General features: G+C 39.5%; 1 protein-coding gene and 1 long non-coding RNA gene across 6 annotated transcripts in view; one reads left to right on the top strand and one right to left on the bottom strand.

Moving 5' to 3' along the window:
- The first annotated feature begins 467 nt into the window (after positions 1 to 467).
- LOC107208160 lies at positions 468 to 7,016 on the top strand. Of its 3 annotated transcripts, none has more exons than XR_001523109.2 (4): positions 468 to 1,687; positions 4,038 to 5,072; positions 6,354 to 6,398; positions 6,885 to 7,016. It is a non-coding gene; the product is annotated as an uncharacterized LOC107208160 (long non-coding RNA). The 3 variants fall into 3 exon arrangements; XR_004498486.1 differs by lacking the exon at positions 468 to 1,687 and having other exon boundaries at positions 3,384 to 4,165; positions 4,927 to 5,072; XR_004498485.1 differs by lacking the exon at positions 468 to 1,687 and having other exon boundaries at positions 3,384 to 5,072.
- BRINP3 (BMP/retinoic acid inducible neural specific 3) overlaps positions 1,911 to 19,796 on the bottom strand; it is a 195,802-nt gene continuing 177,916 nt past the window's right edge. For all 3 annotated transcript variants that reach the window (XM_015636227.2, XM_015636229.3, XM_015636228.3), the window contains one exon: positions 1,911 to 3,377. In XM_015636227.2, the coding sequence (XP_015491713.1) occupies positions 2,261 to 3,377 (1,117 nt within the window). In that variant the 3' untranslated portion in view covers positions 1,911 to 2,260. The remainder of the gene's footprint in view (positions 3,378 to 19,796) is intronic.

The following is a 19,796-nucleotide window of genomic DNA, read 5'->3' as shown; positions in this document are numbered from 1 at the left end:
TTTTCCTTAGTGAAAGAAAGCAAATGCTTCATCATTGCCTCACACTTCCATCATAACTTTTACTTTCTATAAGCAGAAGAGGACTTTTATTTTTGCTTTTTGTTCACCTTATCAGTCTTTCACTTGTTTGAAAAGACTAAACAAGGTACTGAGTAGTAAAACCCAACTATCTAATTTTTCAAGTTATTATAGTTGCCAAAAACATAAGAAAAGAGAAAAAGAAAGACTTTAGGATGAAAACAGAAATACTGATTATTTTAACTTGGGAAACTCTTACTAATGGAAGAGCAAACCAAATTCTGGGCATGTAGAAGAGAGGCTGAGATACTTTAATTATCAGCAAAAGAAAACAAACAGGAATTAATCCATAGATTAATTCCTCCAGCACCAAAAAAAAAAAAAACAACCAAAAACCAACAAACAAACAAATAAAGAAAAAGAAAGAACCAAAGACAAACACCAAAGAAAGAAATAAACAAACAAAAAAACCCCAAAAAATCACTCAGTTCTGAGCAACTTCTTAGTATAGAAGGTCTGAGGAATTATCCAAATGGATGGCTTAGAAACATTAAAGCAGATAAATATTTCTTAAATCAGGAGAAACAAGAATCACTCAGGGAAATATTTCCCCTGGCAGTGGGCTTTCTAAAGGGTTTCTGTCCTTGTATTTTACCTTGTCTTCATTCACTTAAAAGGTGTTTTCTCCCCTGTGCTGCTGGGGTATTCCTGGAAGTGAGGAGTGTGTCTTAAACTCAGATTAGGCTGAACTCAAATGACACTGTAATATAACAAATTGTAATGAATAATGTGAATTTCATTGAATAGAAATCCAGCTGAATTAAAATTGTGTATGAATGAAATGGGGGGTTTTGCTTTCTGTGCTTGCCCATAAAATATCATTCTTTATGTAATTCTTTCGCTTTTAAAAAATTCAAATTGTCTTTTAAATCTATGACACAGATTCAGAATGAATGTAAGGAGGTACTACTAAACCATTTTGTATCAATTTCCTTCACTTTACCCTGCATTTAATAATGAGGACTTCTGACAGTCCAGACATTTGTTCTGTTCTCTTGCAAGAAGCAGCAAAAGCTTCTTGTGAATCCCAGGTTCTGCTGTCTCAGATGTGCTTTTTTTTTCTGCTGGGATGTGTCAAATGGCAAAGAACCTAATTCTGATTCACAGACATTCACATTTAATTAATTTCAGTAATTTATAATGTTTAATTAATGACTTGCACTGCCAGCTTTATAAACTGGATTTCTTTTATCAGTAAAAGGGAATATTTTTAAAAACTGAAAATTCCTGCACTGAAAATGAAAAAAATACCCATCTACTAAAGAATTTTAAAACATGTAAATTTTAAACATTAATTTTAATCTAAGCAGCATGGCTGTACTTGGGTGAGCAGTTCAAAACAGAGAATTTGAAGATTATAATGTGTGCATTTGGGAGGAGGCAATGTGTGTATATACTTGATTCTTTTGGTAAATATACAAAGCAAAGGCTTTTGAAATGAATTTTGGTCATTTGCAGACAGCCTCTCACCTGTGTCCTGTAGAGCTAATGCAGCCTTCCACTGCTGTGCATCCCACAGTTCCAACCTCCTGCCCATCCTAAAACACTCAGTGGGATCACTCTGATGTCTGGATGTCACATGGAGCACCTTGGAAAGGACAAGCCTCAGGTAGAGCATGCAAAGCATCACTGGAGTTGTCACTTCAGCCCAGCATGAACTTAGATCCACATCCTAAAAATAAAATTTCCTATGGCTTTGACTTTTTGACAGTTTCTCTTAAAATCTGGAGTCAATCTCTTTACCTACCCCTCCTGAGTTCAACACACACAAAAGTGTACCAAAGTTACTACTTTTGTGTAAGAAAAAAGAATCCCACAGCATTTCTTTGTAATAACTGTTCAGCTACAAAATTTTATTGGTCTCCTTCTATGTTCCCTCTAGAGGATGTAATGCACAAAAGCATTGCCACGGAACATATAAAATTACAAATGAAATTTATTGTAAAAAGTAGAATGTCTTCTAGACTGGTGTCAGTATTTATTTCATTCATAAACCAAAACTGCAGGTATAATATATTCATTGTCAGCAAGTTCATGTGTGTAAATTGCCATCCAACAGTATTGACTGATATAAGACAGATATTGAAAAGACAATTTAAATTTACTCTTCCAAACATAAACTGTTCCACAAAAGCACTGTAAAAACTCCTTCAAGGTTTTGTGTTGTGCTTCACATTTATGGTTAACTACATAATTTGGTTGTGTCATAATCCACTGTGTTTGGCAATTTGGCATTAAAGGCCTGCAAAGCAGATTGGATCCTCACCACTTCACTGGTAGACAGTTTGAGTCTATGACGGAGCAAGCAAGAGAAGAGGTCCAGACGACGTTGGCCGGGTGGAGAGAGTTTATTTACACGATCCCGAATCTCCAACAGCTGCAAAAGTGCTGAGTCCTGTGAGCCCTGAGTGTAGGGGTAGTCCAGCTGCAAAATCAAGTCTCGAATTGCTTCTGGGTCGAAGTGCATGCTGTAGCCAAACACTTGGATGTTGTTGATTTTCATGTAGCCCAGATTTCTTGAGGGATCAATAAATTCCAGGGGTTCATAGTAGATGCTCTCATTGCCATTTGGACCATTTGACTTTATTCGACTCCTCAAATAGATGTGCACAGTTTCAAAAAATGTCTTCCACTTGTTTCCCAGAGTCAGCGTCCAGTTATAACACTGAAGGGGTAAGTCCAGTTTAGTCCGCTCCCAGTCTGGGAAATTGTTTTCATTCACAGGCATAAACCAGCTCTCAGAGTGGCTGCCCCCAAAAGGGTTGATATAAACAGCAAGGACAGGCTCTAAGGTGCTGTTCTTAGTCAGGCAAATTTGCAGAGAGAGGCCCAGTATCATATGGACCAGGCTGGACTTGTACTTGTTGCTCTTAAGAGTCAGGAGCATCCGCTTGCGCCACGAGGGATCGAACCAGCTGTTGAGGCGCATGTCGTTGCTGATGAAAATGGCGTGGACCTCGATCCTCCGGTCTGTCTTCTGCAACAAATACTTCATCTCCAGGTCCTGCAGGTCCGTCTCGAAGCCGATGTAGTGCTCGGTGGAGTCGGCCACCTCGGGCTTGCAGAGCCCCTGGCTCAGCATGTAGCCGGCGTTGCAGCTCCCGCAGCGCGTGCGGTTGTCGGGGGCGCAGCTCAGGCACGCGGGGCCGTCCCCGACAGTGCAGGGCAGGAACCCGTGGCAGGCCACCTGGTCATTGGGGCAGGTGCACGTGTGGGTCTCCTCAGAAAAGCTCCCCAGGAGCCCGTTCTCGTTGCAGTAGAGAAACGACTGGATGCGGTTGAGCCAATAGTTGGAAGACCTGCAACGTAAAAATAACTTATTTTAACAAAGAGAGGCCTGTACACAGCAAATGCGGCTTTGTTATATTTTATCAGAAAGAGAAAAATAAAGCTGGTTTTAGTGTCAGATTAAGGCACGATAGCATCTGCTGTCAGATAGATACAGGTATAAATTGCCTCTTAGCAATGCAAAATCACAAAAGAAAAGTATCCTTCTAAATCCACAGGCATGACAGGAACATTTAGTTCATGTATTTGCTTTCTCTGTGTCTCTGTCAAGGAAGCCTGACAAAGAGCCATTTTCTGTAACTGTCTTCAGATCAACATCTTGAAATCCTACGCAGTTGAGATTATTTTTGTGTGTTCTATTTGACCAAAGAACTGCTTTGTGTGTATCTAAGTGTCTACAACTTTGCTATCCCTCTATTCTATAATGAAGATTTTAATTTTTGTTACTAGCTGGAGTGGCATTGATTTATAGACAGTGAGCCAAAATTCTTTCCTAGAACAGCAATAGGTCCCTGCTCCCCACCTAAAGAGATTCTTTAGCTGACTTCCAGCACTACAGAATCTCTACAGGAAGCCATGCATGAGCATGTTGTGTTTACTTTTCATCTTTGGGGACAAAATTAAAAGATCACTTTAATGTTCTTCTTGTCATCTCATTTTGGTTTCACTAGGAGGAACAGTTAATGTCCTACATCACACTGGGAAAACATATTGAAACCAGCAGTTCAGGCTGATGAGGCACAGCCACTAGAAGAAAGACAATGGGAAGTGCAGAGCTACATAGAAATAGCCAGAAAAGGTATCATCTTTGCATTTTTCAGCTTCTATTATTTCCAGCAGTGCATAGTTTAAAGAACTTGTTTAGTCTGCTGCAATCAGATTTATTGTTGCCACATGAATGATGATGGTTGTACAGTTTTTTACCCTTTCATTACATTGTTTTGGAGAGAAAATGCAAGACCCTCATTTACCTTTGACTGACTTTTAAGTCACATCTGAATTTGCCTCAAGGAGAAATCCATGGCAACTCAAAGTCTGATTTTTTAGAAACATGAAAATAAAGTTCAGTAAAAAATTACATCATTGGTGTTACATCACTCTGGTGACTTTTTAAATCTTTCTAATTCTTCCATTTTTTAGGGCAGGAATCTTGGTTGCTCGGGGTTGGAGGTTTATACGGCTATAGCTCTAGGTATTTTCTAGAAGCATAAGTAAATATAATAACATGCACAGTGTAAACATACCTCATCATTATTCTTCTTTGTGCTTATTTGAAAGTCAGCATTAAGCAAAAACATTCTGGGTGATCTTATTCCTTTGTTTCCTGATTAAAAATCACAATGTCCATTCTGCACACAAGGTCAATGTCACAAAATAAAAGTTACCCCAAAACTGAGAAGACCTTGAAGCTGTCCCAGGTGGAATGGGAAGTTCCTGTGTGTTTTGTTTGTGTTTTGACAGCAGCCTGCACATCTGGAGCTGTTCCAGCCAGACCAGGAGTGTGTGACCCCAGTGCCCATTTTGGGCTGAACTCTCCTGTTTATTCCTATAACCCCACAGGCACCACAGCCACTGAAACAGAGCAGATTCTTCCCAAAGGAGGGAAACCAACCTTTCAAAGACCTCTCTTTGCAACTTCTCCCTAATCCTTTGTGCTTCTCTGTGCTTATTTAAGAATTGATACTGAGGCCCAAAAGCTGCTGGAGGTAAGATATAAAAGTCTGGTTTGTTTACTTTAACTCTTTGGTTAATGCCATTTGATTCACAATAGACTTCATAAAGTTGTTACCTTGTGATTCATCACACTGGGCAGATAACTGGGCAGATTTCAAGGCTTTATTATTTGTATTTTAATCTCTAAGTGTTCTCTGGTATTATTACTACCAGGTTCTACCACATGACTACTGATATTGACTGGGTATTTAACTGTGACTTTTAGCATCCTCCTCCACTTCTTTTGGGAACAGAAGTCCTTGCCTTTGAAAAGTTTTGTTATATATCAGGAACATTTTTCCAGAACACATTTCCAGAAAACCTCTTGTTACATAGACCAACTCTGAGCTTTGAGCTGTGATTTTGAGTTCATCTCAGTAGAGGATAAACAGCTGAAGATATTTTCTGAGTGAATTTTTGAATATCATTTTAATGAGGTGTATTGGGTGTCCCTGGAAAGGTTTTGTCAGCAGGGGGGCAAGCACAGTGGTGTCCTCTACAGAAGGAAGCTGGGGTGGGACACAGCTGGGTCCACAGAGCTTCAGCTGGTTCCAGCCAGATGTTCTGGTCTTGACTCAAATGCTTTTTTAATTTTAACTTCTTCTCCCTTCCAATTGAATGCAGTGAGTGAGAGACTGGCTGGATGTGTGGAGGCAGTGGTTAACCCATCACACAATGAGATAATTTCCAGCTTAAAGCTGATCCCTGTTGTGTTTCATGAACCCTCTCTTCCTCTTAGAACTAGTCACTAGCATGACAATTTGTCATATTTATATATATGATGTTATCACTTATAATTATTTAGCATTGAAACAAGTTTAAAAGTGTTCTATTAGGGTTTTTTACACGGCAGAGGTTTTGTGTGGGAACTCCCCCATGGTTGGATGGGAAAAGTATCTGGAATGCAGAGTGCACCAGGCAAAGATAAAAGTGAAAACTGGCATTGCTTCAGAGTGGAGGAGAGAACAGAATTAGGAACACAGGGAAGGTGACTGCAAGAGGGACAACCGCTGAGGAATTTGGCAATCTTGGAAGAGGAGAATTTTATACTGTTGGAATAAGCCCACTTAAACCAGCAACATTAATTTACTGGCAAGGGTTGGTTTGGGTTACTCACTTTTCCAGCTACATGGTCTATAAAACACTGGTTTTTTTCTCTTTTAAAGATGCAGTCTACTGTTTCTACAATTATGAGAAGCAAAATCTTTAAAGTCACTTCTTTTTTGTTCTTTTTTCTTTTTAATGAGTCTACCTCCCTCCTTTGATTTTGTTAGGGAATAGAAGCAGAAGAAGCATGAAATGACAAACTGCAGAATTAGGTAAATTTCTTTCTATAACTTAGTTATGTTGTTTTTAACTTTGTATTATCTTGCTTATTTAAACTGCTATGTCTTTGATGATTAGCAGTTGCAAAGAGGTCAACAACTTTAGAGGGAAGGAGGTTATCTCCTTATTCCAGTGAAGTTCAAAACAATAACTTTCTAATATTGTTGCCTTATTTTGATTTCTTTTAACCTGGTTTTAACCAGAGATATTTCAAAAAGAACCTGCTTATACTTGTCTTTGATTATTTAAAAAATACAGTATATTTTAAAAAAATAACATCTACTTCCTTAGTTAAGTGCTTGTTTTAAAATTAGTCATTAAGGAATACCGTTACCCTTTGTAAATTTATTGCTTTCAGTGGAGTAAATTATGTGAAAGTACATAAAATGTCGGCAATACCTACTTTATTTAAACCACTCATCCATAACTGGATAAATTCACGCTGGCATGTCATTATGAAATCATTCTTTTTCTCCTAGAAATTCAAGATCAGACAAATTCTGGACCCTGGAGCCAAGGGAAAGGTTTGATTGGAAGCAGATGTGTCCTGCAGGTCAGCACCTGGCTGAAGAGCAGGTGCAATTTAGGTTCCCACAGCCACTCTAAGGATGGTGGCAGCTGGGGACAGAGGGGGTTCCAGAGATCAGAGGTGACATCTCAAGTGCCAGACTTGCTAACCCTGTGACAAGGGCTTCAAGCATTGTTGGCTTGGGGCTGGGTTCTAATGGGGGCTGGGAAATAGAGCATCCAGGGAGAGGGGCTTTTCAGTGTGGTTTGGGGCTGCATCATCCAGTTGGAACAAGATGATCCTTAAGCTCCTTTCTAACCCAAAACATCCTGTGATCCTGTGATTCATTCTGTGCAGAAAGTGGTGCACCTAGGGACCCTTCTCTGTGCCTGGACACGGATGTGTGTGGGAAACAGGCAGTTTTGGACACACTTCCAGCACTGTGACTTCCTTGATATCACAGAGATGTGGTGGATGTACAGAGGCTCCTTGGTGAAACCAGGTAGAAGGGGAACAATTGCACTCCCCCCAAAAAGAAGACTACAGAACTCAAACTTTGCTGTTGAACAAGCAATGGACTGGTCGGGATCTCCAGGGCAGGGATGAGAGGAGAGGACAGTGAGAGGAGCACTGTCAGAATCTTTACACACCAGAAGATAAGAGAAAAAGGATGAAGCCTCCCTTAACCAACTGGAGAAAGCAACACGACCACAGGTGCCGTGAGTGGGGCTTGGAAGAGCTCTTCAATTATTCTTTTAACAAAAATATATTATTATTTGATTTGGAAAAGTACATATGCTGGTCTGATGAGTTAATTTTCCAAACACCAGGGTACAGAACCAGGTTCCAAACCTAATGAAGCCAGCAAGAACATTCTCAGTCACTCAACTGAGTTTCAAGTAGAAATGGAATGCTCAGAATACCTGTGTCTTCCTCATCATGCAAAATGATGTGGTAACTTATAATCAAAGGCTATTTCTGGTGATTCACCCCCTTGAAATCACAACTTTACTGTAGAAGTAAACTAATTTTTAGCTTAATTAAATATGATACTAGGTAAGTACAGGATACTTGTTAAATTATGTAATGGATTACATCTTCCTGGAAATTGTTTGGAATGTTTTTAAACATCTTTTGTTCATTAATATCAAGTCATTGAAATCAACCTTTCTAAACCAGCACAGAAGTACAAAAGAAGTGATAAATCTGGACAGAATTTATATGAAAACATGAATATTGTTTGTCCTGCTAGTAGAAAACCTGTTTTCTCTGTAGAAAATAAATTATCAAGCTGCTGCTCTGATTTATGAACACTGAACCAGGTAACCCACCCAAATTCCTGCCTTTTAGTTGAGACCCCAAAACTGGGTCTCCATTATTCTGGGGTTTGAATCTCACCATTGAATGCAGAGAGCTCCAGCTCACACAAATCACGTCTCTCGTGGAAGAACAATTCCTCCCTCCTTATTAATTTGCCTGATCAAATATGTCAATGTGGAAGTACTTAAAGGTGCACAACAACATTCCAAATTTTCTCAGTTCTTAAAATTTACTTGGAAGCAGATTGTTAGCTAATTGTGCTTCAATGACAGCTTCAGCTCCAGCTTCTACTCATTTCCTACTCTGCTACAAGCTCAGGCTACTGTTGCAGGATGAAGAGACTCTTGTGGTTAAATCTGCTGCCATATAAACTGCACCAGCTTTCAGCTGGGATGCTTGCAGGGGAAAGAAAGCCTGCCAGATAATTTCACTTTTACAGAAAGATGGTAAAAAATATGATAATCCTAGGGAAGTTAATGCAGCAATTAGCATCAGCCAAGTTTCTGATGAGAATCTTAATGAGAGACATAAATCATAATTCTAAAGTGCATTTAAAATATTTTGCAATTTCTTTTCTTACTATGAAAGTAACTTTACTTAAAAACAGGATTATTTTTACTAGAGCAGTTGCAAGCTTAATCCAAACCATGTGCCTATTCCTGTTCAGTACACTGTAACATTAAATGTAAGAACAAAGCACTATGGTCACCCTATAGAATAGCTGGAGCAAGCATTTAATCATGATATGACACTTTTACCTCCTTCTCTGCCTCACTAAGTGCTTAACATCTGTTGTACATCAGATGGCTCAGTAGCATATGATGAGTACTCAGTGAGGCAGCTGCTAAGTAAAAAAATGAAGACAATTTAACAAGAAGAGGAGAGGCAGTAAAATACCCATTACCTACTTTCCCTTCCTTTGGAGGCCAAGTCCAGTATAAATCTGTGAGACAGCAACATCAACACCAAATGCACTTACAGACATCTCTACAATGTCCTACTCTGGATCAGGTGGATTTACATCTTGGGAAGGAGAAATCAGACTCCAAATACTTTGTTTCTGTGCTGAGGTTCAAAACAACAACAGTAATTGCTACTTAATTTGATAACGGTCTTTAAGAGAATGTTGTTTTCTTCTAGGAGTCAGGGTAAAACTATCAACTGCACTGGAGCCAGAAGAGCAGTGAGTGATCATAGAATCAGAGAACCACAGAATGGTTTGGGCTGGAAGGGACCTTAAATCCAGAGACACACCCTGTCCTGGCCTTGGACACCTTCCACTAGCCCAGGTTGATCCAAGCCCCATCCAACCTGGCCTTGGACAATTCCAGGGATCCAGGGGCAGCCACAGCTTCTCTGGGCAATCAGTACCAGGGTCTCCCCAACCTCTCAGAGAAGAATTCCTTCCTAATATTTAATCTAGCCTGTCCTCTAGCAGTGGGAAGCCATTCTCCCTTGTCCTGTCACTCCATTCCTTGTAAACAGTCTCTCTTTCTTTCCTCTGGGCTGCCTTCAAGCACAGTGAGGTCACCCAAAAGCTTCTCCTCTCCAGGCTAAACAATCCCAATTCTCACAGCCTTTCCTCCCACCAGAGCTGCTCCATCCCTCTGATCATCCTGGTGCCTCCTCTGGACTCTCTCCAGCAGCTCCACATCCTTCCTGCGCTTCTGCCCCCAGGGCTGGGGCAGCTCTGCAGGTGGGGTCTCACCTGAACAAGGCAGAGGGACAGAATCCCCCCTTCCTGCTGCCCAAGCTGGGGGCTCAGCCCAGGGCACGAGGGGCTCTGGGATGGGGCAGGTCCAGATCTCACCCCCAAGTCCTTCTCCCAGGGCTGCTCTGTCTGCTCAGCCCCACCTGGACTGATCACAGGGGTTGCCCTGACCAGACCTTGTTAAATCTCCTGAGATTCCATGGGCCACTTCTGGAGCTTGTCCAGGTCCCTCTGGATGGCCTCATCCTTTAGGTGTGTCATGAACCCTCAGCTTGGTGTCGCCTGCAAACCTGCTGAGGGTGGCCTCCATCCCTCTGTCATTAGAAGATTGGATATTTTTAGTTTATTCAGCCTCACAAAATTAGCCACCACTCAAATAAATGCCTGAAATCATTTTACTGTGGCTCATGTTACAGGTATGGCAGTGAGACTCTTGGTGACAAATCCCACTCCCAAAGACTGCAAAGAGGAGCAGTGCAGCTGTTGTGAGTTCACATCTCACAATTTCACAGCTGCTCTACCTGAGCCAGGTACTCTAAGGGTGGTCCAAAGGTCTGGGGTATGTGGACCATGATGAACACAAGGAGTAGTGTGAAGTAGGGAAGAACTATGATGCTTTTCTAAATGAATGCAAAGGAAAGAGAAACCTCTACTAAGGGATGCCTGCTAGCATACACAGAAAGGATATTAATTAGCTATGGAATTTTAATGGAAATGTTGTTCCTATATGCTAAAATTGCTTCCAGCATTTAAGTGGATGCAGCAACTAAAGAAATCTGTCTCAGGGTAAGGATGCTCTAGGGTGACTGGATGAACCTGGAGCATGATTCTGGATTATGTTGCTGGGGCTATTCAGAATCTAAACTGAATCTGCCTTGAATTATGGAGGCAAAATACCTTGTTTTCCCTGTTAATCACATTTAAGGAGAGTCTTTCCAGATCCCCAAGCCCTCATGCCACCATTCTGCAGCTGTTGCCTGGGCCCCTCAGGGCTGGTACAGTATAGTTTAAAATCAATAAAACATGTCCTTCCTTTTAAATTCAAGATAGTCTTTATATTATGAGAGGAATTAAGCCCCTACATTAAGTGGTTGAAACCTTTTGCATCTCACAGAGAAAACTGTCATGGGTTTCACAATATTTCAAGCTAACCTTTTGGCACTAAAACATGTAATATTTCAGAGGATATTTCTAGTTGGTCTGTTATGAATTGATTTACAAAGCTTTGTAGTTTAAACTACATTGATGTTACACCTTTATAATTCTCATTGTAAAATTTTTCTAATATATAACATTTCTGCCACACACACTCCCAAAAGAATAATTATTTTAAAAAAAATTAAGATAATATATCCACAATTCTTTTGACACAGCCCTAGACAATCATAATGACCATTGTGGTATATTTAATTGGGAATCGAACTGCTTTGTAGCACAAAATATTTATGTATAAGAAGCCAAATCAGAGACAAGCTTTGAAAGCTTTTACTAAATAATGATTCAAAGTGCAGCAGTGACAAAGGAAATACACAGAAAATTAATTAATGGAGTCAATTGGAGCACGAAAGGAATCAGAGCTGTTAGGAAAATTAAGAGTTTTCATGTGAAGGGGGCAGAAACTTGCCACACACATGCACAAAACACCACCAAAATACTACAACCAAAAACCACCAAAGCAGCCAACCAATGTGTGCTTCCTGGAGCCACTCCCCTGTTGGGTATCAATGAATGTGTGTGCTTCTGTTTGTACAAGATCTGCTAGAGCTGTTAAAAAATGACCTTGGCTCCCAGATTAGCCACTAATCTTGTGAAATTTTAGATGGAATTTTCCAGATGTATCTTAAAGCATAAATATTTTTTTTTATTATGAAATTATTAGACTTAACTAAATCCTTCTCTGACAGTCAGGTTAATAAACACCTTTAAGGCACTAGAAAAGTAACAGCCAAATTTACTGCAATGTAATCATCTTTTTTTGTGTGAAGGAAAACTGTGGAAACGTCATAATATTGATCAAACTGAAAGCAAACACCGCCCTGCCTTTATTTTTACAGGAAGAGGCAAGATGAGAGTATGATAATGCTGTCTACATTTCTGTACAAAATCCTGGAGCAGTTTGGATTGGAAAGGACCTTTCAGATGATCCAATCCAATAATCTCTCACAGCCAGGGACACCTTCCACTATCCCAGGTTGATCCAAGCCCCCTCCAACCTGGCCTTGGACACTTCCAGGGATCCAGGGGCAGCCACAGCTTCTCTGGACACCCTGTGCCAGGGCCTCCCCACCCTCACCCTAAAAGGAATTTTTCTTTATGCCCTGTCTAAATGTACTTTCTCTTATTTTAGAACCACTGCCCTTTGTCTCCTCACTAAGGCCTTCTTTAAAAGTCTCTCTGAATATTTCACATAAGTCCAGTCTGTATTGACGCTGCCCAGTGTGTTTTCTTTCTGCCACCCTTTCCCTCCCAGCTGGATTTATTAGCCCCAAAAGATGCTCACATTAATATAGCCACTGGTGGCTCTTTGCTCTGTGTTCAGCAAACCATAATGTAGAGGTTAAAAAGAAAGCAGTGAAGGAACACCCTGACCTGGAAAAAGAAGAAAAAATTAAATAGGATTTTGAAATGAAAATTCCTTTCACTGAATGATTTAAGCTGGAAGTGTAAAAGTAGCTAAATCAGGGGTTTCTTTGAATTTTAATGCGTATATATAGCTGGCATAAACCTAATTTCAATATTTAATCTCTAGGAGGAAAGGAGCCAGTAGCACCTACTGAGACCAACTGGATTCCCTTGTCAAGATCTCGAGGCCAAATGCACAACAATAGTCTAAGTTGTTTGTGTGAACTGCACTGGCAACAATAACAAGATGTACCAGCAGCTCTAGCAGGCAGCAGAAATTCTTGAATTGAAAAGTAGCCTTGACTGAAAGGTCTTTGCATGTAATATCCCAGATCACAAAATCTATTGAAGATGGGAGCAGAATGCTGTGTGTCATAATGCTGTACTTCAGACAGGAGGAAGCAACATCCATGTTTTTGGAGTATTTTTCTTCAAAACAGGAGTAAAATAGAAAGCTAAGAGAGTGGAGATAATTTCTGAGCAAAAGCCTTCCAATATTTGGTAGGATAATTACAAGGGTAATTATAATTACCCTTTACAAGCAAAAGGGTAATTGGTAGGGTTCCTAAACCATTACAGACAAAATCCCACTGCTGACCAAAGAACCCAAAGTTTTAATTATGGTGAGGGGTAAATCTGGATATGAAAAAAAATTTAGCACCAGAAAAAACAGCCATCAATTCCAGAGTTTCTGGAATGAAACCTCATTATTCCAGGTAAAATCAGAGCCTCATTAACAGCCAGTAGCAGAGAGGCAAGTCCATGATTACATCTGTGAAGCTGATACAAGACCATTACATCTTCCCATTTTCCTATTGATTTTGAGCCAGGACCTTTAGTCCTATTTTAGGCATCCTTATTCCCAGATACAAATAACTGAAATAAAATAAAACAAACAAACAAATAAACAAATAAATAAATGAAAATCTGTTTCTGCAAACTTTGCGGCAGCTATAAGTGTGGAGCTAGAGAAAATCTGATTTTATTCCTGGCTGATTTCTGTGTGATGATGGCTATGGACCAGTCACTTGCTCTTTTCTTTGATAATCATCCTTATTTTTTCCCTGCTGTTTCCTATTTAGATTATAAATGTAGTTATCCCTAAAAGCTACTGTAATATAAACAGCAACAATCTGTCATTTTCTTCCATTGTGTAGAACCAGAAGGATTACAGCAAAGCAAGAATCTCCCAGACAAGAGTAATGGTCTTAATTAAAGAATACAAAATCCAGTTCTGTATTCATACCTCTCTTATCATGTTATTAAACAAAATAAACCAAAATAAGATTGCAAGATCAGTGTGTTTTTCTCTAATTTTATAATAACTGAAAATAACTATTATTTTGAGAAAACCCTTTAAATTTTAGTACAGGCACAAAACACGTTCCAGAAGAGAGATTTGGTTTCCTGCCATGGTATGTTTGAATAAATTGCAAGGACACCCTTAAATTTCTGAAGGAAAATGAAAGGCTGTCTAGAGAAGCTGAATCCTGCCATTATAAAAACAACACATATTTCACTTCACTTAATAATGTATAATACTTGTAATAAGATGTCACTCGTGTAACAGTCATAGACAGGGAAAGTATTAAAATAAATGGCTAAATGTTGCATGTCTATAATATTAATTAGGAGACAGACTTGCAATAAACTTATAACAGATATCAAGTGATTGTATCTCCTAGCACATTTTTTGTCTTCCTTAAGCAATCAAACCCACAGCCTGAAATGAAATATAGAAGGTGATAGAAAGAGTGAAAAAAGAGTAGTTTTCTACATGTAAATCTGCATAATAGAAAAATTAGTATAGATAACAGAGTGAGGGGCCAAAGTCCCACCATGGAAGATATGGAACTGTGATCTGCACCACTACAGGAGCTCTGAACCACACCCTGAAGCAGTGATAATTCTTACTGCAAAGAAAGACCATGTTACTCCTGAAATGATATTTTTCTACATAAGTAATCTCCTGATGAGTTCACCCCCTACTGGTATTGTATGCCTTTATATGTCACAATATTTAAGGGTGGAAAGGAAATCTTGCCATGCAGAACAGCTTCCTTGATACCTTGCAATTTTTATTTAAGGTAATATATAATTAAAAACACACAATTAAATATAATTCAAAACAAACACACAAGCCTATCTGAAGCAACAACAAAAAGCTAACAAAATACCCAACATGTTGGTCTGCTTTAAATTCCTCCTTAGTAAAACTAGCAGGCTGCTACAGAAGGAATTAATTTAAGGACCTTGTATTTCACAAAGAATTCCTAAGTGTTCACTTCAATAACCAAAAGTGGATTGGAGCAGACAAGATTTCCTTGCAGGAGAAGAAAAAAAGGTCTGTAAGAGAATCTGTTCTTCTGACAAGTGACGTATAACATTTCAGAGCCTACAAAGGCATGTGTTTTAAGCCATATTTATCATTCTTAACAGAGCCAATCTAAGAATCTTGGATTATAATCACAGTGGGACACTAAAGGCTCTGGAGGAATTCTATCATTAACAAGGTCTCTAGTATGCTTTATATAAATATATATATATTTATGTACAAAACATACATTCTTCCTTAATACCCTAGGCACTCTCAGAAAGGTTTATCTGTCCTTTCCAGAAAGACCTGATGCTTCCACCTGAGGAAAACAAAAAAGCAGAGCTACAGAAATCCCCTGAAATGAAAATCCTCCCAAACACACACTCAGGGCTCTAAATGAACCAAGGGAAAAGGGGTCATGATGGCATTAGGGGAATGGTGACGACACTAATTCATGGAGATTAATGATGAAGAAATAAAATTGAATTTTTTACTGAGGACAGAAAAATGGCAAAGAGCTCATTTTCTTTACCACTTTGTACAGAATTCCACACCACCTGAAGTTCAGTGTCTTTGCACTTTAAACTCTTGAAGCATATGAAGGTTGGTTAAATTCTAAGATTGTGAATGACATCGTGAAACATGAAGAATGTAATAGTGTTAGTTTTAAAACTTTTAACTTCTGGGGTAAAAGCACTACCAAAATGTCCCCAGAAGGATTCCATCTGTTCTTGGTATTGCAAATGATATTGCACTTTCTATTGTATTTATAGTAGAAGTGACAACAAAAGCCTGAAGACATGATCCATATTGAAAAAACCAATTTGCCTCAAGAGCCTTTGCCTTGAAGAGATCCCAGTCTAAGTGCAAACCAGACAAACTAAATAGAAATAGGCTGTAGGATGTGCTCACAGGGGTTTTAGAGTGGCAGTGAGGGATGGTGAGGACTGGAGGGGAGATAACTGCAGAGCCACAAGCTGAAATACATGTCTGGATCTTTAGCAGTCCCTCTGTCATGCAGAAGATTTCCTGCTGTGCACAGTGAATACCACTGAAAAACAGGGAATAGCCACAAAAATAGCACTGATGTCCTCAGGCAAACAATCATCCATGATTTCTCCCGTTTGTCCAACACAGGGGGTTTGGAAGTGTCTTTCACGTGTATTCTAGTGGAAAAGATGGCTTAGCATTTATTTTAAAGGGGAGTTTTCAGGGACAGGCAGATTTTGGTGGGATCTGGTTCAGCCTGCTGACCATGGCTCTTTCATCCAATCATTGATGACATTGATTTCCCTCTTCCCCAGCTGCTGCCATTTGTGGTGCTTCTGATGGACAGCCAAGGTAAGAGGGTTTGTCATGGGCAGGTAAACAGGGCTGCAGCACAAACACTCCCACCCTGGTGAGTAATTACACTGCCTCTGCCACACCATCCATCTCCAGCTGCAAAAGGACTGAGGAGCCCAAATCCACACACAATCCAGTGTTTTTCACAAGGCCTTTTACAGCCAGGATTGACATCCCCAGAAAGAGAAAAACTGGCTCTGCTCAAACATTTTCTTGGATTTTAAAGTTTACTCTTAAGAGCCAAACATTCCTTCTCCCAACCCCGAACTGTACATAATACAAGGAGAGCAAATTAACATTGGCTTTCCATCTGGCAGGAGTTTTACAATCAGTGCTGCTTACTGCAATATAGTTCTGTCAAGCATTACAATTATCTGAATGCCTATTGCTCCCTTAATCTATCTAATTCACCTCACTATGGGCTTGCTCCAAAAAACATTATGGCAGTAGTAAGAAGGACCCCTTAACTTGAGAGCATTCCTGATCAATCACTTACATAGTCCTAATATTTTTAATACCAGCCTGTAGCTCTGTGAGAAACCACAGAAGCTCCTGCTCAGTGATGTAATTTTAAAAGTAATTTTAAGAGTTCCTGTCCTTGTAACCAGCAGTATATTGCCAGTGATCCTTATTTACTCAAATAAAACTTGACTGAATTCTTTTAATACTCTACAGCAGTTTCCACTGGCTGTCTTTAGTTTCTATGGAAACACATTTGATTATTATTTTGTCACACAGGACTGAATTGCTGCATAGACTCCCCATCCACAAATGGGCACTTGAACTCTTCAATGAAATATCTCTACCCTCAGCTCCAGAAATAAAGGTTTGTTGGGTACTCAAAGACCATTTAGTTTCCCAGCATGAAATGATTGTGATGGGGGAGAAAATTTGAATTGTCATGGCATAATCTTTAATGCATCCTACTAAATCCTGCAGTTTGAGGATCTCAAAAATTCCCCATCTTCTAGCTGAGGATGATATTAGGGTAAAAATAACCATTATAAAGAGGAAGAAAGGGTTGCTGTAGTCTTGCCAAGGGAATAATTGTTTTACTACTGATCTGCAATTTGATTGATTCTTCTACTCAAAATATTCTGCTGAAGTTGAGCACGGTTGTTGAGGCTGTTTCATGGACCTTTTAAATTCTGACCTCTTTAATATAGTTTATATTTTCATCTTTTATGGTTTGCACCACGAAAAACCCGAGCATGTTTTCAGGTAATGCTGCTTACATAGACCCATAAACATAAACCCATTAGATGGAGTGCAAAACAACACCTGTGGTGCCAAGGCATAATCTACCACACCCAAATCTCGGTGTTTACCCTCCTTCAGGTAATCCTGAGGTCAAGTCCAGTCCTCACATACAGGAGCAAAAGGCAGGGAGCTGTAAGATTGTCTGAATTCTGCCAGGAGAACCCAGGGAGATAATTCCTGTGGCCTTTCCTAAAGCATGAATCATGACTTGGAGTCAGGGCACTTCAGTTTAGAGACAGAACCACTGGACTTCAGGTGAAATGGACACAAAGTGAGGAGGAGATGACCAAAAGTGAAAAAGCCTGCTGCAGAAACCTGGCTTTAGCATTGTGGCAGCCAAAAGAAAAATAACCTTTCTCAACTCTCACACTATTCTGCAGTAAAATTACATTTATTTTAATGTTGGAAAACATTTTCTTTCTTCCTGACTAATTTTAATTTCTGTTTGGGGAGGTTATTTGTTTTGTTTTTAAAAAATATTATTTATTTTCTTTCCTTTATATATGATCTTTTTCTTTGGAGTACGGAGGGGCAATATTTTCTATAAACAAACTGCTAATTATGAACACCTTGTACATAACACTGACCAGATTTTTCTCTAAATATCACAGGGAGATTTATTACTAATACATGAAAGATGGTCTACAAACTTTTTTCTAGGCAGACTCAGCAAATATTGAGGAAAATACATCATTTACATTGTGCTGGGAATTGCCTTATCAGAGTTCCATACCCAGGGCACTTATGGAGCAGCGCTCTTATTTGGGAGGAAGGTGGAAGCAGCATGTTGTCCCCACATCAGGAAGATTCACAGTGGACATAGCTGCAATTCTTTTCCTCCTTGAGCAGAGATCTTTCTCAGAAATGACTGATGGATGAGACTTTCTGCCAAAGGAAACCATGCCAAGGACAGAGACCCAAAGCCCCTTCTAAGGGTCACATGTGGTCACATCACAGTGAACGCAGAACTAGCACTCCTTTTCCTTTTCCTTTTCCTTTTCCTTTTCCTTTTCCTTTTCCTTTTCCTTTTCCTTTTCCTTTTCCTTTTCCTTTTCCTTTTCCTTTTCCTTTNTTTTCCTTTTCCTTTTCCTTTTCCTTTTCCTTTTCCTTTTCCTTTTCCTTTTCCTTTTCCTTTTCCTTTTCCTTTTCCTTTTCCTTTTCCTTTTCCTCACCTTTCCGCACCTTCCCTTTCCGATACTCACCTTAAAACAGCAACAAAACCAAAGAGAAGAGAAATCCTGCAGAGTTTAGAAGTGCAAATATTCGGGCTGACCCCTAAATCCGGGCTCTCCCTGCATTCTGTGCAGGTACCAGGATTCTCTGTTTATTTGTCTTTTCATTCTCTGACACTGAAAATGGCTCATGAATTTCCCACGTCTCAGTTCAGTTGGGAGGGACCTTCAGCCCATCCCAGTGTGTGCTGAGCCACGCTGGAGGCACCACTCACCTGTGCAGCACATTTTCAGAACCTCTGAGCAGCAGTGATTGAGCTGTGCTGTAGAAATAATCAGCTTCTCTCCTCAGGCTCCACTACAAGGTAAGTGATTGGTGGAGATGCTGTTTCAGACACCACTCATGATTCTCCTGGTTTGCTACTACAGGAGTGGAGTCACTGAGCAGTGAATCTAATTTAGTGCATGAGCAGCACTCATGTTCTGCATGACAATAACTTGCAAATACTTTCTTAGGCACTACATTTTCAGGCTCAGGGAGCCCTCTCCAATTAAAAACAGATTGTCCTTAATAGAATCTATAAATGTGAAGTAGAGTATCTGTTCTATTTGCTTTTGCTAGATTTTTTTTTTTCCTTTGTAACAAGTTTAACCCAACTGTTTTCAGCTTTATTGTCCTGATAAGACAGCAAATTCCATTTCCTGCCATCTGTTGCTAAATTTGCAATTTTCCACAAGATCACTAGGTATATAGTGGGGGAAATTTCTGTTTGTTACTTTGGAGAACTTACTATAGATAGGCAAAATAGTTCTCACATTTTTGACTCGCTAAACCTTACCCTGATGGGTATTTAATACAAATATTAAAGAAAAATATGATTAAGATTCTACTCCTACATTCTCTTCTTTTTGAGGTACTTTATTGGTTTCATCTGTTTCTTCAAACTTAGTGTTTATTTTCTTGGATGTGATGGCTTCTTAAGCTTGTTTTTTATTCCAATGATCTTTTGCATTTCCTATTAAAGGCTTATGTTTCTGATTTTTATGGATCATACCTTTCAATATGCAAGAATTTGGAGAGATGAATAGTTTTGCTGTAGCACTTTTCCAGTTACTCTGTGCTCATGTGGAGATACA

The sequence above is a fragment of the Parus major genome, chromosome 8 (genome assembly GCF_001522545.3).
Source record: "Parus major isolate Abel chromosome 8, Parus_major1.1, whole genome shotgun sequence".
Taxonomy (NCBI): domain Eukaryota; kingdom Metazoa; phylum Chordata; class Aves; order Passeriformes; family Paridae; genus Parus; species Parus major.
Note: the sequence above shows the minus strand (reverse complement) of the source record. Positions and strands in the feature narration are given on the sequence as shown.